This window comes from Adiantum capillus-veneris, chromosome 12 (genome assembly GCF_014529385.1).
Source record: "Adiantum capillus-veneris isolate H3 chromosome 12, ASM1452938v2, whole genome shotgun sequence".
NCBI classification, from domain to species: Eukaryota; Viridiplantae; Streptophyta; class Polypodiopsida; order Polypodiales; family Pteridaceae; genus Adiantum; species Adiantum capillus-veneris.
Window position 1 is genome coordinate 23,968,196 of NC_140942.1, and position 18,409 is coordinate 23,986,604.

At 40.9% G+C, this 18,409-nt stretch overlaps 1 protein-coding gene across 3 annotated transcripts; it reads right to left on the bottom strand.

Annotated features, from left to right (window-relative positions):
* Positions 1-1,412: 1,412 nt before the first annotated feature.
* LOC147445457 (protein RGF1 INDUCIBLE TRANSCRIPTION FACTOR 1-like) lies at positions 1,413-7,851 on the bottom strand. Of its 3 annotated transcripts, XR_015189788.1 has the most exons (5): positions 7,427-7,844; positions 6,507-6,749; positions 4,525-4,740; positions 2,080-2,719; positions 1,413-1,611 (listed from the first exon to the last, which is right to left on the bottom strand). XR_015189788.1 is itself a non-coding variant. In XM_086524982.1 (4 exons), exons 1-4 carry the CDS (start codon positions 7,427-7,429, stop codon positions 2,306-2,308), a joined length of 849 nt encoding a protein of 282 aa, XP_086381108.1. In that variant the 5' UTR covers positions 7,430-7,851; the 3' UTR covers positions 2,007-2,305. The 3 variants fall into 3 exon arrangements, 2 of the variants coding, with proteins under 2 accessions (XP_086381108.1, XP_086381107.1); XM_086524982.1 differs by lacking the exon at positions 1,413-1,611 and having other exon boundaries at positions 2,007-2,719; positions 6,507-6,722; positions 7,427-7,851; XM_086524981.1 differs by lacking the exon at positions 1,413-1,611 and having other exon boundaries at positions 2,007-2,719.
* Positions 7,852-18,409: the final 10,558 nt, after the last annotated feature.

Below are 18,409 nucleotides of genomic sequence, written 5' to 3' on the forward strand. Positions count from 1 at the left end.
TAAAACCAAAATAACATTTAAGATAAGTCTCTATTATCAATGAAAACATTGAAACTATCACAAAAAACATTGAAAGTATACCTAACTCAAGTCATCTCTAAGGCTTCTTTTAGAAAGCCAAAAGGGGGGAGGGAGAGAGAGAGAGGGGGGGAGGGCAGGAGTTTCAAACTTTCAACAAATGAGTGGAAAAACAAATAGAATTGTCTTGGGTTTTTCAATGTAAAGATTTCGCATTTAAGAATAACAATGATTGAAAAGTATCTACTTTACACCCATCATTGCCTTGTCTCCAAAGTTATTAAAAAAAAAAACACCAAATACTATGGCTTTTGCCATAGAACTCCAAAAATATACAATATATTAGTACACAATTATTGATAATTACTGAGGAAGGAAGGAAGGAGAGAGAGAGAGAGAGAGAGAGAGAGAGAGAGAGAGAGATGTTGATGGGCAAATTGAGAGGAGAAGTATTCTAAACATTGTAAGAGCTTAGGATCAATGTAAGAGCTTACAATTATGATCACTAATAATAATATGTTATTGAGGCAAGTATACCAACATGGGCATAGTTATAAATAGCATTGCATAGTTGCATATAAGACAAAATAATTGGTGCATGTGTGACCATGCGTGACACATAGTTATTTCAAAAAATAACAGATAAGTATGCAGTGTTCAGGGAAAATGTGTCTTAGCTTAATATCGTGCCGTTTTCAATTTTCAAAATGTCGGTTCACAGCAAGGGGAAAAGGAGAAATTCCGCCTCATAATAGAGAAAAATAGTGTAAAAACCTGAAAAAAGTAGCCTAATTTTCTAAAATTTCCTCTTGGCAAAGGAATTTTGTATGTTTAGAAAAATGATTTTTCCCGAAAACTGTAACTATGCGTCGTGTGACCATTGCCCTATATTAAGAGACCTAAGATCTATTCTATGGATCGACTTGTTTTGAACTCGAGACTTGATTTGGGGGGGATATTGGCCACGCCGGTCGCCAGCTTCTGTCCCCGTCCCCCTCTCTCTCTCATTCTCGAGTCTCAGGAAAAGAAAAAAATGGTGATCTAAAGCGCGAAGGCTTCTCTCGTCCTTTTCGAGGTGTGGCATTCCTGCAACACACCTCTCTCTCTCGCACACCGGTCCATATATTTGCAGGAGCGCTCTCTCACCAACCCACATGAAAGAATGACTCGAGAAAAGCACACACACACGCGCGCGCGCGCGCACACGATCACACATTTCATGCGCGCACCCAAAGCCCTGTATCAGTGTATAGTGTAAAAATGGAAGTGGAAAGAGAGAGAAAGTGAGTATATGTATTGATAGACAAAAAAGACGTGTGTGTGTGTGTGTGTGGGTGGATTTACAAAAAAAAAAGTGTGTGTGTGTGTGTGAGAGAGAGAGAGAAAAGAGGATGTGAAAGTACTACTTTCCAGGCGTGGAAAGGCCAAGCGTTTTGTGTGCAGTTTTTTACCCTCTTTAGGCATACAGAGCATCTTCAACAAGAATTCCAAAGAACCACCAGCAAAATATACTCTTTACATGCACAGCATTACCCTCTCGAGTGACACGATCCACTGATGCATGCGCGCCATGCCCCAGTCCGCAACCGACCCCTAGGAATGCACGCAGCCATATGAAAATAGCTGCATCAGCTGGACAATCTATATAGTGAGGGAGAAAAAATGGGCATTGTGTCTTAGAGAGACAAACCTTTCATGGAAAGAGTAATATTGTAGAGGACTTTATTCTGTTGTATGAGTGTGTGTGTGTGTGTGTGCGCGCACGCGTGCACGTGCATATGCGTGCATGACGTAGGCACAAGCAGGGTGCATGCATTTAATATATGTATGCTTGTGTAGGCATGTGTGAGTGGCGGTAAGTGCACTCATGCCTCAAAAAAGTTGAATGGATCATGATAACTCTTTGTGGGCATGTGTGTGCTTGTGTATGCATGCGCACGCGTTCGTGTGCGCATGTTGATCATGAGAATTGTTCGGTGAAACGAAAGTCAAAGGGATAAGATGATTGTTGAAAAGGAGTGGAAAAGGGAGGTAGAAGATGGGGAGGAATCAAGAAGCTACCTTGATTTTTGCAAGGTGTCCAATATTGCATGGAGCATGAAAAGCATAATGATGTGTAGTGTTTGCCATACTTTAACTAGGTCCACCCCTCCTCTATTATACACCTCAAGGGAGTGCTTCTCTCTTTCTCTGTCTTTTTGAGAGAGTGCATGCTATTATTTACACTTTGAACAAGGTACTGGAGGTATATGCCATCTTTACCCACACAAGGCCTCCACAAGTTTCTTTAGTAAACTCCCATGGGGGCTCTCTGAGGCACTCCCTTTCTTCTTTTGGGGCTCTTTCTGAGAGTTGAGGGAGGAGGTGTGCGCGGAGACATGTCCTCATGCAAGAGCATTGCATTGATGCTATCATTAATGAAATGCATGGCCATATCGTCGCGGTCGATAGTGATCGGAGTCACCCACTTGCCATCATCCAAAAAATCGGCCATCATCGGCATGGTCTTTGGATTACCCTGTGTGTGAAAGTTTGTTGTTGGCACCTTTCTAGACCTTGGCTTCCTTGAGGAGTTGTGATTGTTGTTGTTGTTTGAAATAGATTCCTCTATAGAGGAATTGCCATAACTGACTGTTGTTCCTTGTAGCTTCGGTTGTAATAAAAAGGTCATCTCGAGACGATGCATCCTTATTCCTGCCATCTGCATTAAAGATGCTAGATTGCTCAATCAAGCTCCTAAACATGCAGAATTACATAACTTCAAAACTTTTCCAAATAGCATGAACTTTAGTTAATACTTGCTTGCTCAACATGCAGAAAGAGATTATGATTGTATTCTCTCTCACATAGAGACATGCAAAACTCTGAAAGATCCCATGCAAAAAGGCACTGATCATGAGAAAGCTTACTAATTGTCTCGGTAATTGAAGATATAAAACTCCATGTTGCCAATAAATGTCAACTTAGCAGGATAGTTTTTAATTACCCTTTTCAATTGTACTCAACAAGAACATTATAAGCCACAAATCCACAAGAAGATTTAGAAAATTTCTCATGTAGGAAAAAGGAGCCTTTTTCAATGTTTTCATACAATGAATAACATCATGAGCTTCTGCTCGGGAGGCACCGCATACCTAGCTAGGTACGATTGGGGATAGGGGGACCACCGCCCCCCCCCTCCAGGCCGGCTGTCCCCTGCCCCCAATCGTACCTAGTTAGGTATGCCGTGCCTCCCTCACAAAAGCTCACGATGTTTAGTTAAGTCATAATGTGGAATTATTGTGAGAACCTGTCCAAAACTTCTTGTGAAAGCAATCATAGAAAAAAGAAAGCAACCGAAGAAACAATGTGAAAATGTGGATATTAGGTAAAGAATTAAATGCTAGCCTTGACCAAAGTTCAACACCGTGAACAAAATGGGGTCTATCAGTGAATGATTATGTTATGAAGATAAAGAACATAATATGCGGCCATTTTCAATGAGTGAGAAATTCAAGGACTATTTTTAAGGGTTTATACATTAAGTTTCTTTACATTTTTGTAGGCTTTTTTAGATTTAGAATTTAATGGTAATTAATCTCAAAATTTGCAGGTGGGATTACAGTTAACCTAGTTTTTTTCGAGCACTGCATTGAGATCGGTTGGGGCTACAATTGCAGGGTTCCATAGATCAAACAAGATTCAAGCAAGGGAAATGGAAGAATTCGCCAGCGACAGGATGCCGAAGTGATGGTATTGAATCTTGATCAGATCAATGTAATAATTTAATCAACAAGATGGAGTGGAGATAGATCAAAGGAGGAAATTAAGTGAGATCTATCGTTGAAAGAACAGTCCAACTCCTTTAATTTCAACTTTCAATTAATTACAAAAAAGGCACACAGGAATTTGGAAAGAAAACGACCAAATAGTCAAGCCAAAAGATAGTACTATTATGAAGTTTGAAAACCAAAAAGGCAAAGAAAGGAAGGGTGGTTGGAAAATTGTTAACAAGCATTGACCTGGCATTTATTTGATGGAAAAGACATTCCAAAGCAAAGCAAAAACAAAGAAGAAAAGCAAGTGATCATACATTGTCATGATGAGCTATTGTAACAACCCGAAGAGGATCTGATTGCCTTTTCCTTATCACAAGAAGATTTAGAAATTTTCTCATGTAGGAAAATGGAGTCTTTCTCAGTTTTTTTCATACAATGCATAACATCATGAGCTTCTGCTCGAGAGGCACCGCATACGTAGCTAGTACGATTGGGGGCAGGGGACCCCGGCCCCCCCACCGGGCCACCGGGCCAGCGGTCCCCTGCCCCCAATCATACCTAGCTAGGTATGCGGCGCCTCCTTCACAGAAGCTCATGATGTTGAGGTAAGTCACAATGTGTCCAAAACTTCTTGTGTATATGATGTGGAATGAAAATGGCAAGCTTCATGAATTTAGCATGAATTCTGATCTTTTGCTATTGTGGACAAAAAAAAATTTAGTATGAGAGGTGCTCATAATTTATTCACCTTGCATCCTAGAGAGCAGAACCTGAATGTATCCAGCAAACTGCGGTTGCAAATCTCGCAATTGTTTGTTACTCCCTTCCCCTGTCGAAGTTGAGGGCGCCCATTGATAAATACGACACGGGCGCTGTTGATGATGTAGGTCTGAATCCCAGTTAAGTCCAAGGCCTTCTGTATTTCTGATACTCTGATAACATCATGGTACGAGGACCGTCGGATCTGAAGGCGGCGCCACGCAAGTGCGCACACACATGACATGCTCAAATTGTTCAGTTACAAAAGTGTTTAATACATATATAAAAGATATTGACAATGCACAATATAGTTTGACCTAGAAAGGTACAACAAAATATAGAACAGCAATCTTGTAGTATAATTGCTACCAATAAGTGCTGCATACATTAAGGCACTATCCTACCATACTCAAAATTATTGTGTGATAGCTTATGCCAAGTGAAATGTACACTAAAATGTGGCTAAAAGGCAATAAACTGGCACCCAGAATTATTGGCAAGTAGAATGCAGCATTCACAAAGGCAAAAATCAATATCCTACCAGACCACATTTAGAAGATTAGTCTATATTGTGATAAGGCTACCAAAACTGTACCATTAACAAAGCCAAGGTACTACCCTATACACACATAACCACAACATACATACACTCTATGCAAGCTCTCTCTCTCTCTCTCTCTCTCTCTCTCTCTCTCTCTCTCTCTCTCTCTCCAGAAATTAGGAAAAACCACAGGGTACATCAATGCATAAAGATACTCTAATCAGGAAGTGATGGTGAAGATATTGGGCTAGCTATTATTAGCAGCCTACACAAATCTGCCGAAAGCTCTATCCGCCTCCGGCAATGTAGCGAAAACCACAAGCTCTCTTTCTCTCTCTCTCTCTCTCTCTCTCTCTCTCTCTCTCTCTCTCTCTCACACACACACACACACACCCCCACACCCACACACAAGTCCCACATAGGGTTAAACTTTGAAGCTAACCTCACTTCATATTATGCAGCAGAGTGAAAGCTAAGCAAATAGTATAATAACAAAAATGCTGTGTCCTTCATGAAGGTTAAAGTGTACTAATAAGAAACATAAAGTAGCATTTTAGTAGCAAGTTCCAACAGGGCAAGAACAACCATAATTGACATAGCATGTCTAAGGATCAAGACAAAATGTCCCTAACAATATTGCAGTTGAGTATAAGCACAACATAGTACCTACAGCTAGCAAAGAGAACAAAAGACAAAAATGCCCCCATTACCTACAACTACATTTGAACACAAAGTGCAAGACAAATAGCATTTTGCATTGTGGGAGTTGTGAAAAGGATAAAAATCAGGTACAGTTTTTATCAAAGGTAAGCTATTAAGATAGATATAGGGAGACCTAAGAGTTTCGCGAGGTAGATTTCGCCTACTTGGAGCCGGTCTATGGCAAAAAATTGGCTATGGTACGACAACATCTTGAATTTATGACTTCTGTTATGATCAGATGAACAATGTAATTTGGAGCTTAAAGAGAGATTGAAGAGAGAGGCATTTAGATGATCATATGAGAGATTAGAAAGACTATTCTATAATTTTATGTCCTGAGGCAATCGAGCCCGGCTCTATTCAAGCTTGGTAATGAGACATAAGTGTTCCTGAGAAGAAGAAATTAGCATGAATCATAGGCAGGTTTCCACTACGCCTTGGAGGTCTATGACAAAAATCTGGCTATGGACGTACAACAACAAGAGCATGAAACTAATACTGCAACCAAAGGATGAACAATGTAGTGTGTGGACCTTCTAATTAAGGAAAGAGTGATGAATAGAGAGGCATTTAATTAGATGATCATAGACAAAGTTGACATGCTTAACTGAATACTTGACACTATTTCTATAGCTTATATATGCGCTGTCGCGCCGATCACCAGGCTCTATATTTCATTATTAAAGATTAAGGGCCAAATTATAATGAAAATGTGAGTTGTCTTTTACCTGTATCACACGGTGATCCTTGTGATTGTGTAAGCAAAATAAGCAGAATGCTAAGCCCCTGCAATCCAGGCAGTAGTGGTTGCACTCATTCTTGTTAGCATCCTCATGAATGCTGCAGGGCATGAAGAAGCTTGTTTCTAGCAAAGGCTCCAGCCATGGTGGCCCTATTACCGTGTTCGATCTCATCGGTCGGTTTGTCATGTGCTGCTCCTCTTGCTTTGCACACATTGAAATTGGCCCAACCTGATTACACTAATTAGATGATTGTCTTTGCTCAAATCTTTTTGGTCCATGCATTTTATGCATGTTATTATGAGAAATCCCTTTAATCCATAATGCAATTTGCAAGGCATGCATTTAAAGACTTGCAAATATGCATTCATGACAAGCGTGTCTGCTAATCTTCGCAGGATGACCTAATTAATCACATTTCATAGATAGAAGATAATCTGTAATGCGGTATAAATTGTACTCAACTACACTAATAGTATGCAATTATAGCGCCAAGCACATTGTATAAGCAGGGGGGATTTATTACAATTCTGAGGGAGAAGACTCTCTTCTGCAACAATGATGTAATGTGTCAATGAGCAGGCTGACTACATTACCGATGTATGAGTAGCAAATGCAATTAAAGATAATAGTAAGGGTAATTGAGTTGATCGAGGCCGTGCCAATTGGATCGGTAATTGCTGCCTAAATGTGGTAGGGGAGGGTATAAGCTGCAACGGTAAGGATCAATGAGCAATGCACCCTAATTAGTTAAGCGTAGCAATGCACTCACAATAAATGATAACAACACAGAGAGTCTGCTGTTTGATTAAGAGCCATGTTAGCATTTCAAGCAATTGCATCATAATTACACAAGCGCTCAGCACAAGCGGATGATCAACTAAAGCCATCAGAATTAATGTAGTTACCATTTTGTGGAAGACAACTGGTAGGTCTGTACTGTGAGTGGGTGGGTGTTTGTGTGTAATTGGCTATGGAAGACGATTATGGAGCTAATTCTGAGCGTTAACAAGAGTATGGGCTGCTCTAAAGCGTCGTGGAAAAGGAGCACTTTGGGTTGAGACTCCTCAAAAGCAAGGGAAAGAAGGTGGGTGGAGTTTTGTGTCTATATTGTGTGTGTGTGTGTGTGTGTGTGTTAGAGAGAGAGAGAGAGAGAGAGAGAGAGAGAGAGCGACGGAGTTTTCAAAAAGGAAAGGTGGGTATTGTGTGATTGTGTGAGAGGGAGGGCAGGAGGGAAAGAAGGTGGGTCTGGGACCCTGGGTTTGTCTGCGTGCATGCGTGGGTGTGTGTGTGTGTGAGAGAGAGAGAGAGAGAGAGAGAGAGAGAGAGAGAGTCCTGGTCCGACTCCTGGAGCCTGGAGGAGGGAGTTTCGCGTCCAATGCGCCGGGACCTTGCAGTGTGTGAGAGCAAGAGAATGAACTTTGTGTTTGTAGTAGTCATGTACAGTGTACATGACTACTTTGTATGTCTAGGTCAGCTACGAGAGAGAAGGTTGTGCCATACGTGTGCTAACACGGCACTGCCCAGGCTCCAGAGAAGGCGGCGACCTGGAGTGATCTGGGCTGGGTGGGAGAGAGAGAGAGAGAGGGGGGGGGGGGGGGGGGGGGGGGGGGGGGGGGGGGGGTGTGCTTGCGCGTGTGTGTGAGAGAGGAGAGCGCATTTGTATTGTTTTGTTTGGTTCAGCTAGAAAACGTCGTAGTGTGTGTGTTCGATGGGAAACTGTTGTGTCGAGACCTAACCTCCACCTATATCTGTATGATTATGAGAGAGAGAGAGAGAGAGAGAGAGAGAGAGAGAGAGAGAGAGAGAGAGAGAGAGATAGAGAGAGAGAGGCGGGGACAATGGACTCCATCGTCATCGACATTATCAAAGGAGAGAGGGCGAGTCGCGTATCGGGTGTTGGGCAACCCCAGGTAGAGAACAAAATCGTCATGTGCTGTTTTCTAATTGGTCTCCATCGCCATCTCTACCACCTTCAACTTCCACGTCAGCTCATGCAAAAAAAAAAAACACTCTTTCTCTCTCTCATCAGGTTTTGAGTTCAAAACTTGAGAAAGATTATTGACGTAAGTATTTTTTCTCTCTCCCTCTCTCTCTCCCATGTGTGTGTGTGTGTGTGTGTGTGTGTGTATGTAAATAATAGGAGGAAATTGAAATAGCCATTCTATCACCCAATTGTGGTAGATTTGGTTAACCCAACTCCTATTTGAGTAAGAGGCCTTGAGTTCAACACTTGACAAATAGATCTCTGAGATCTTTTGGGAATGTCCCTAGACGATGTTAAATAAAATGGATCTTGAGGCCTCTCTGTCTCTCTCAAAACTACTTCTATAGATGCGCATGTGAGCATGTCACCCAAAGGAAAAAATGCAATGAGAAAAGCCAATGTGCACAAACTATAAGTACATCACAATGGCGTGTATAAAAGAGGTAATACGAGCCACTGTAGAGGTCCATAGTGTCATGTAAGGCACCATAGTGTCATGTAAGGCAGGAGAAAACTAAAGAGTGAGCCCATTGCTTGAGAAAGAGTCTACAATGCTCTCCAAATGCCCTAGAAGAGCCCGTTGTTGTATCTCAAGGACATTGCAAAGCATGCAATAGCTTTAACCATATCTCAACCAATGTGTCACATGTTGAGAAGGGAATAGCACTCAAGGAATGTATGCATCTAGCCTTCCCTAGAATCCACAAAGTAGTACTACTTATCATGACAAAGAAAACGTCTCAAGATGGGGGTCAAAATCATCCATTGAGGAAAGCACCATGTCCAGGGTGATCATGCCTCGTGTGCCTCTCCATTTAAAACACGTCTTGAGAGAAAAATGTTGCTCTTTACACATCCCCTAATTCTCCACTTTCCAATACCTAACAGGTGCCCTTACAATTATGTTGACAATTAAAATATGTGGAAAGTGAGTTTTCCAACTTCTCTTAAGAAATAAGTGAGAATAGGGTCGTGCTGCCACTTGGGACCGCCATGGAGCCTCTGTGCTCAGCATGAGAGGGGCTTGGAGTAAGGATACTCGAGGGAGCCACCTACAGTAGGGGGTTCATGGGTGCCTTGGAGTATTTGGACCTCCTTGGTGGCAGTGCCTAGGGGTGCAGAGGATTGCCCCGAGAGGGAGGGCACATGGTTGCCCTCCCCTTGTAGGTCTTGGGCCGACTGCAAGCCCCTTATTGTTTTACAGCGGAGGATGTATGCATATATTTACCCATGTTCACCAGGACTACAAAAAACAGTCTATTTTTTGACACTACTATGTATATTTGACTTGATTGTACTTACTCTAAAGAGGCAAGATTTGGTGGCCACACAAAACACATCCTGTTAAAACACAATGGAAAGTTTTGTTCTTCGATTTTTAAAACTAAAATGGAAATTTTAGTGTGCAAGGATTAATCTGGTTAAGCGTGTCACACCCTATCACAACATTGTGACCTTGATGAACAGATATGAACAGATATATATGACTTTATACGGGCTTCTTTGCTTAACTTGCCCTTTTGCACAACAATGTTCACTTGACAAAAATATAATTGGATTTTAATAATAATTTTTTGGATCTCTATGTAATTATAACTGTTTTAATTTGTTTCACTTGCACCATTCACTTGAGTTGTGCCTCCTTAGGGTCGATAAAGTCCTAAGATTAGGAATTTTGACTTGTGTTCATATACCATGGTTTGGTCCCACTCTCCTAATCCTAGTTGGCTAGTCCACCTCATACAAGGTGGCCGCCACATCACGAAAATTCCATGTCATCACCCATCTCACCTTTCACATCACCACAATCAACAATTTGACCTCAACACTTGGCTTGTGTAACGGTGCCAAGAAGTGCGGAGTGCGGCTAGGACAACGTCGGGCCTCTGACTGTGAGAGTTCGTAGTAAAATCAAGAAATTCGTAGAAGATTTGGGACTAAAAACACACTATAAAAAGAACAAAATTCTAGCCATGAAAGCTTATCTTTGAAAAAGAACCAGGATCAACTCAAAACTCTTGTGTGTGTGCTGATTTGGTGTAGCTTGGCTGCCTGCAATTACAGTGACTGCAATGCTCTTTTGCCCTGATATTTAAACCCTATACAAACGCTTCAGTTCTTCATTGTAGCCATTTAATGGAAGCTTGAGAACTTCATTATACATTCCCAAGTAGGTATTTGAAGAGGGAAAACCCTAATTGATGGCCTCACAGCCGCGAATACAGGGTTGGTACAACACGGGACTGCACTAGCCTACCATAGGTGCAGGCTTTGTATCCCTTCACATAGGAGCTTAAAGTGCTGATATTAATGGTCTAAAATGTTCCTTCCCTCGTCATCATCATGGCACCGTGAGTGATGTGGAACTTTGAGCCATTTTTAGAATCAATTTTGGGTCATTTTTAGCCCAAAAATTCCCTTTTCTGCCCGTAAAAAGCCCAAACGAGATGGAAAAAATCCCTAAAACTGTGGAAAAATCCCATTGGGCTTAAATTTCATCTTGAACCTCATTTTACCACTTGGCAAGCACTCTGGATGCATTTGTTCCTCCTGCGCATGAAACCTGCTATTTTTGCCTGAGATTGTCCGCATTGAACTTTCTAGGCAAAACGAGCGTGCCACTTCGATACACGTGACATTTGTACATTTTGAAAGCAAATAGGCATATATTTATGTGAAAAAACATGTCATAGTGGCATCTATTTTCACATATATCATACTATGTACATCATAGCATTTGGTCCCACATAGCAAAAGCATTGACAGTGAGGTAGATATTTTAGTTTCACATTATGCACGTGCCACGACACGACATGCATCCCCTCTAAACCTGCACATCCTCCGGCATGTGCCACTCATATCTTTTGCAGGTTCAATCTTCATTTAAGTCAACTTTTATCATAATCAAGTTTTAAGTTGTCGTCAACTGTGTGTGAGAGAAGAAGAGAGAGAGTGTGAGCTTCATGTTGGTGCTACTCCCCGCTCGTTCATCACATTGGAGAACTGACAGCACCATTGTGGTAGGCTCAATGAGAGATACGTAACAATGCCAAGCATTCCTCACAGAATGAAGCGAACACGCTTGCACATCTATGAGCTATTTTTGATCGTAAGTGTATCAAACAATGTCTGTTTTTTATGTGCAAGTAGTCATTAGAATCGTGGTGACATAAGCTATGCATAAGTGCTCATACATTTCAGTTTCGGGAATTCTAGAATTTTGCTTTGTCTTTACACACATTTTTTTGCAAATGGGTTTAGAGCGAGGATTTTAAGTGTAGATGCTTAGGGACAGGTGTATCCTAGTGAGGGGATGGTGTTCCTTAAGTTTCATATGATTCTGGAATGATTTAGTGAGTTTGCTTTCGTTTCTGTGCATTTGGGTTGGTGGTGTAGTTGAGCGTAGCGAGATTCAAAATTGGGGTTTAGTTGGCCTTCCCGAGTGTTGTATGTGTAGCATGGTCTCAGCCTAACAAGCTAAAGAGATTTCCTCCGTGTGCCTATCGTGTCATCTTTGTCCTCGATTGACATTATGTTGATCTAGGTTGTGTTGCATGCACTTTATGGGTGGTGTGATTCGCTCCCTCAACAAGCCGGCACAAAAAGTTCTACCTTTTCAAAATTTAGAGTTGTACGTTTGGTTGTAGATAACAAGCCAAATCTCTTTTCAATTTCTCTTAACAATTCAAGTGCAGAAAGTCCTTTATTACGTGGTTGCACCTACTTCAAAAAAATCTTTTTTGTAATAGGCTCCCAAAATGGGAGAATATATCTATCTTTGAGGGCTAACTCAAACACTGCCCATGTAACCCCATGCGCAGTCCAAAGCTCCTCAAACTATGCCCTCAATTCACGTACAAGTACGAGCACAAACTTTTCCACTCCAGCTTGCTCATTTTCTCCCTTAACTTCCATAGCCTATTCATCTATTCTACAAAATTTGGAAGCATCACGACCTTCTAACCGCCCCAATTTATTTGCACTGTTTGTCTAGCTTCACGAATCGGAGCTTCCATTTCTCTTTTTTGAGCTTTGAGTCATCATTTGCTGATGGTGTAGATGTTGTTGATGCATAAGTGCTACAAATTGTTGCATCTCATTATCTTGGTCTGACGACATGGTTAATTTTGTTTGAAAGCATCACGACCTTCTAACCGCCCCAATTTATTTGTCACTGTTTGTCTAGCTTTAGGATTGGAGCTTCCATTTCTCTTTTTTGAGCTTTGAGTCATCATTTGCTGATGGTGTAGATGTTGTTGATGCATAAGTGCAGCAAATTGTTGCATCTCATTATCTTGGTCTGACGACATGGTTAATTTTGTTTGAAAGCATCACGACCTTCTAACCGCCCCAATTTATTTGTCACTGTTTGTCTAGCTTCAGGAATCGGAGCTTCCATTTCTCTTTTTGAGCTTTGAGTCATCATTTGCTGATGGTGTGGATGTTGTTGATGCATAAGTGCAACAAATTGTTGCATCTCATTATCTTGGTCTGACGACATGGTTAATTTTGTCTACCCGGTCAGATTTGCATCAGGTTCACCAAATTTGTCAAAGAGCGTAGTTCTCCAAGATCGATCGGGAAAGCACTAAGCTTCTAGCTTTAGACAGGAGCTTAACAAATATTTAAATGAACACAAATGAGTGCATATAGATTTAATTAAGTTTAATATAAGTATTAATAATGATTAGAGAGAGTTTAAGAGAGAAAGACCGCAAATAAGAATGCTATTATCTGTTAAAGTAGTAAGAAACATAGAATCGAGTCAAAAGAGATGATGTCAAACTGATAGGTGATACAACTTTAGATTTCTAATGTCTCTTATACAATTTTGTTGCATACAACAATGTTGGTATGCCCTTTGAATTGTATCCCTTTGATAAAAAAACTTGCAAAAATTGAACCACCGTTGAGTCCTTTGGTGTTCTTGATGCTCGTTTAGACCTCCCGTGATACTCACAAGCTGCTCCAAAGAACAAAACTGAAAGAAGAGACCAAAAATGACCAAAAAATTGTGTTTATAGAGCCAAATTGGCTATTTTCAGTAAGTGAGCAAGCGCAAGACAAGTGTCCACTTGAATTTGTAATCATGCATGCAAACTGCTTCTTAATAGGCTCCAAGCCGACTTCCCTCCTCCTCGCATTGACTCTTAGCACCACCACAAGAAGACCCCCCTTCCCCCTAGCACTAGAGCTAGTGCTAGTGGGTCTCCCCTTTACCTTCAAAAGACTTGGCACACGTACAAGCCATGGGGTAGCACCCCTACAAGGAGGCCACATCATTGACAAATATAGCATTGTTGTCAGATGACACCGTCATGCCACCACTTCCATGTCCTACACAATATTGTGCCACCGCAGACCGCCATGTGCATGCTAAAAAGTAGCATTGGGCAGATCGTCCATGGCCAAGGGATGAGCTCGAGCTCTCTCTGTCTCTCTCTCACACACACACACACACACACACACACACACACACACACACACACACACACACACACACACACACACACACACACACACACACACACACACACACACACACACACACACACACACACACACTTGGATACCCCATGTGAGTACATTGTCTAGGCTAAGTACCATTAAAATCACCTCCAAACTTCATATGTGGGATATTGAAGTGCCACATGAAAGCTCGTCACCAAGACACTTCCAAAAGCCTGCTAAATCACCACATAAGGCACAAAATTTATGTTTTCCCCACTATATTCAATCACTTGCAACTTACTGCCTACCATCCTAGCTTCCAAGTTGTCAAAACCAGCTTAAATTTTAAATTTCCACCTTGAGTTTGTACAAACCCATCTGCAATCAGACCCTTTGGCCCCCACCACCCCCAGTTGAGTGAACCAAAATTTCAAAAAACATCCAGCATTGCACTTTCGTCCTTTGGCACCAAGTTCATCAAGCCACATTTACCTGACTATGCATCTAATTGATAATCCATAACTTTTAGCTAGCTCTATACAATGAATACTTCCTTTTCAAACCTTGTTGAGATGAAAAAATCCCCAGATGGTGCATCTCCCAAAGTGGTCAAACTTCATCTAGAACTATCTTAACATACAAGACTTTGATTGGCAATCTATAAAGACCAGCATGTTCCACATCATAAGATCTACACATCTATCGCAAGCTAGCTATTGACCACCTATCATCACATCTCTTGTTTGTCTCAGATCTGCAAACACCTCGAGCTTCAAACATTCATATCTTTCACTCCATAGCTCTGTTTGATGAGCCATCTAGACCAACTTTCTTAGCACTTCAATATCTACATTCTCAAGGAAAAAAATCTTACTTCAGATATCTTCAACTTGCCACCCCACTTAGCCCACTTTGAAGCAATTTTGGTCTTAAAAAAACCACATCAGCCATACATTTTTGTTAATCTGATGTCATAAGTGTAAAGTGTGAGCTTTGTCCTAAGGTGTGAGTCAAGGAGAGGAGAGTGGATTTATCCCACATACTGTGGAGCAAGGCTGTAGAGCTACTTAAAGCTCATCTCTTGAATCAATAAACAACAACTCATTTTGCACTACATGCTTGTCTATGGTGAGCTTGTGCTAAGCTAAGTCAATACTCAAGATTGTGTTTATGAGTCCAAGCTAATCCTATCTTGGAACCTAATTCACTTGAGTGATAAGCTTGCTTACACACACTCACACACTTGCACCATGTTTCTCTTTCATCCACCATAGCTAGCACGATCCAAATCCTAACAATAAGAAAATCTCACATAGATCATAGGTTTGTCGAAGGTTAAAAAATAAAAAGCAAAAATTGCAAAGTGGCATGACAACATGCTCCAGTATCCACAAGTGCTCTTTCTGTTGGTCCATTAACAAGCGGAACATTAATGCATACATCCATATCTCCAAGCCAACTCTGCTCAATTTTGACTCCTTTGATAGGAGGAGATGGTGTTTCTCTTTTCCAAATTGGAGCGAATTTTGTCATTCTTTGCGCTTTAAAATCTGTTACTCTTCTTCCTCCCTCGATTGATCTTGAATGTCTTGAGATTTTTTCTTCCTTTCCCTTGCCTCATGGATCTTATCTAACATGCCAGTAGTGAGAGGTATATGGTGTTTCTTTAATCTGCAACCATTAACTCTATAAGGAATTTCCTCTCCCTCTAATGTTGCAAGTTGTAAATCACCACTAGGTGATATGTCATTGTAAAAAAATGGGCCACTCACTTTTTAAATTTCTTGGAGTGTTGGTTCAAAGTATATATAATACACAATCTCCCTTTTGAAACTCCTTATTATCATGTTTTGGTCACATGAAATTCTTTCATTTGTCAGTTTTGTGCATAGACCGTGGTTGTGTAATTTCTCTCCACAATATTGAGGTTTCTACTAGAGTAACAGATTGGAAAATCCATATTGTTTCCTCCAGGTTGTGCTCAGGTGCATCTAATCTCATAGGCCAATGTATCTATGAGGACATGAAAGATTTTGATCCAATCAAGAGCTTTTAAAATTGGAACAGAAATTAATCTTTGCTTCAACAATTGAAACTCTTTGTTGCATTCTTTAGCCCACTCAAATTTTGTGATGAGAGCATAGAGAGGTTTTGCAATGACTACATACATGTGGATAAACCTTCAATACTAGCCACAATGGCCCATAAAGGCTTGTACCTCACTAAATTTTGTGGGTCTTGGAAGAGAAACAATAACTTGTATCTTCTCAAGATCTCTGGAAACGCCATTTTTAGACATAATGTGTCCTAAAATCTTTCCTTGTCTTACCATGAACACATATTTTTTAGGGTTCACCTGATACGATAAGTTTTACACTTCTCAAATATCTTCTTCATGTGCTCAACATGCTCATTTCACAATTGAGAATGCACATACAAGTCATTCATATAGATTTCTAAGAATTGTCTTATATATTCTTTGCATACATGTCTCATTAGTCTTTAGAATGTGGCAGGTGCATTGGTTAAGCCAAATGTAATCACCCTATAAGCGAATATGCTCCATTCTATTGCAAAGGCCATTTTGTGTTGATCCTTTGGCTGGCCCTCGACTCTCATTCACACGGTTTGTGATGGGTAACTTACAGGGATTTCATTGACGTGATCACAATCGTGTGATTACGTTAATAACTCTAGTAATTACACAAGAAAAAGACGTGATCACATTAATTGTTAACGTGACTTTGATGATGATCTGCCAAAATCGATAGAGCCAGTTAGCCGGCCGGTCAAAAGCATATTCTCAATGGGCCTGTCGTGTTTTTTATTTGCCCGAAGGACCCGCTGAGTAAAATTCTGTGCCCTACGCGTCCGCCAAGAAAATAAAAAACCTGATGCGCATAATTATATAAAGTAAATTTTGTGCTTACCATGGTGCTTTGACTAGGAAAATCCCTAGGGAGTGTATGCGAGTTCTGGTTATAGTCATCTCCTTGTAAATTGACTTAAGGTTACAGAGTCACAGGTCCTCTTTTTGGGCCAAACGTGATTCTTAATTTGGTAACCACTTTTAAAAATATTTAAATCCTTTCTGAACATAAAGGTACGAAACCAAAACAATTGAAAATTTGGAGAGTCATGCTCATTGCGATGAAGCCATCAGTCCAAGTGAGGGATGCAATTGGTTTTAGAAGATGAGAATATCCAAATGACGAGTCGATGTTAAGTGCTTGATGTCCTGTACTAGTATACTAGGCATGTAAAGATCCTTGAAGTCTTGCATTTTTCCTCATCATAGATTTGAGTTGATATACATTGTCATTGCACAATGGTTGAGACTACCTAGCACCACTTTCCCTATTCGTCTCAGATTTGGACTTCACTGCACCTTCAAACTCAAATATCTTGGGCTCTGTAGCCCTGTTTGACGAGCCATCTAGACCAGTTTCCTAGCACTTCAAGCTATACCTCCTCAAGGAAATAACCCTGCAATCCCCCTTCACTTGCCACCCTCTCAAGCCCAACCCTGGAGCACTTTTGCTCTAAAAAACCTAATCAGGCATACACATCCGCTACTATATGTCTACCTAGGATCTTTGTAGCTACCCCAGTCCATTGTCATGCATCTGGTAGGCTATAAATACCTACTTGTGATTCATGATGGAAACTCCTAGAGTTTTCTATGTCTTTGAGGCTTTGTCGTTTCCATGAAGGCTAGACCACCATTGATGAGAATATTTCTGGAAGTGCATAGCTACATGGCGTAGCTTGGAGGACTCCGTGAAGCCCTCGTCTCCAAAGGCCGCATCAAATTTCTCAATGAAGGCCAATACTTTGTCGGTAGCACCAAAGGTTCAATCATAGGTGAGAAAAGAGATGCTCTTTAGACCTCTTTCTTGCCTTTTTCTTCCTTTGTTTCCTCTCTTTCCTTTTGGAGTGACGAGGAGAAGGATTGTGGGTTGAACGTTTACTCTTGGGAGGAGTTGGAGATCATCTAGACCGTCGTCTTCATGGAGCCACATCTTCAGAGGAACTTAAAGATTCATTACTTTCTTGTTCTTTGGATTCCTCCTCTCATATGGGAGAGAGTCTTCTTTTGGGGGTCTCTTCAAGAGGCCTCCTAAGCTCTCTCTCCTCTTGGAGAGGAAGGGAAATCCCATAAGCATGAAGTTTTTGAGTAGCTTTGGCTTGCAAAGAAAGGTTGCCCATAGCAATTGCTGCAACCTAGTAACAAGGTAATTAACAAACATGGGGGCATCATCATTAGCACCTTCATGTGCAAAATCAAAGTTATCAATGTTCATTCTACTCTCTTGTTTAATGTCAGCTATGCTAATTAAACTCTATATAGATTACTTTGTTCTTTGGTACCCTCAAAAACCTTAGTCACTACTCTTCTTTACTTTTGAAAATTAGTTCTCAAGGAGCCACACCCGTGGTTTAGAGTCTATTG

Bases quoted from the DNA above. Each gene is read 5' to 3' on its own strand.
- LOC147445457 (XM_086524981.1), bottom strand. The intron at 4,741-6,506 runs GTAAAAGACAAC...CGCCGCCTTCAG, and splicing joins AGGATCACCGTGTGATACAG to ATCCGACGGTCCTCGTACCA. The intron at 2,720-4,524 runs GTGAATAAATTA...TCTTTAATGCAG, and splicing joins TCTGCTCTCTAGGATGCAAG to ATGGCAGGAATAAGGATGCA.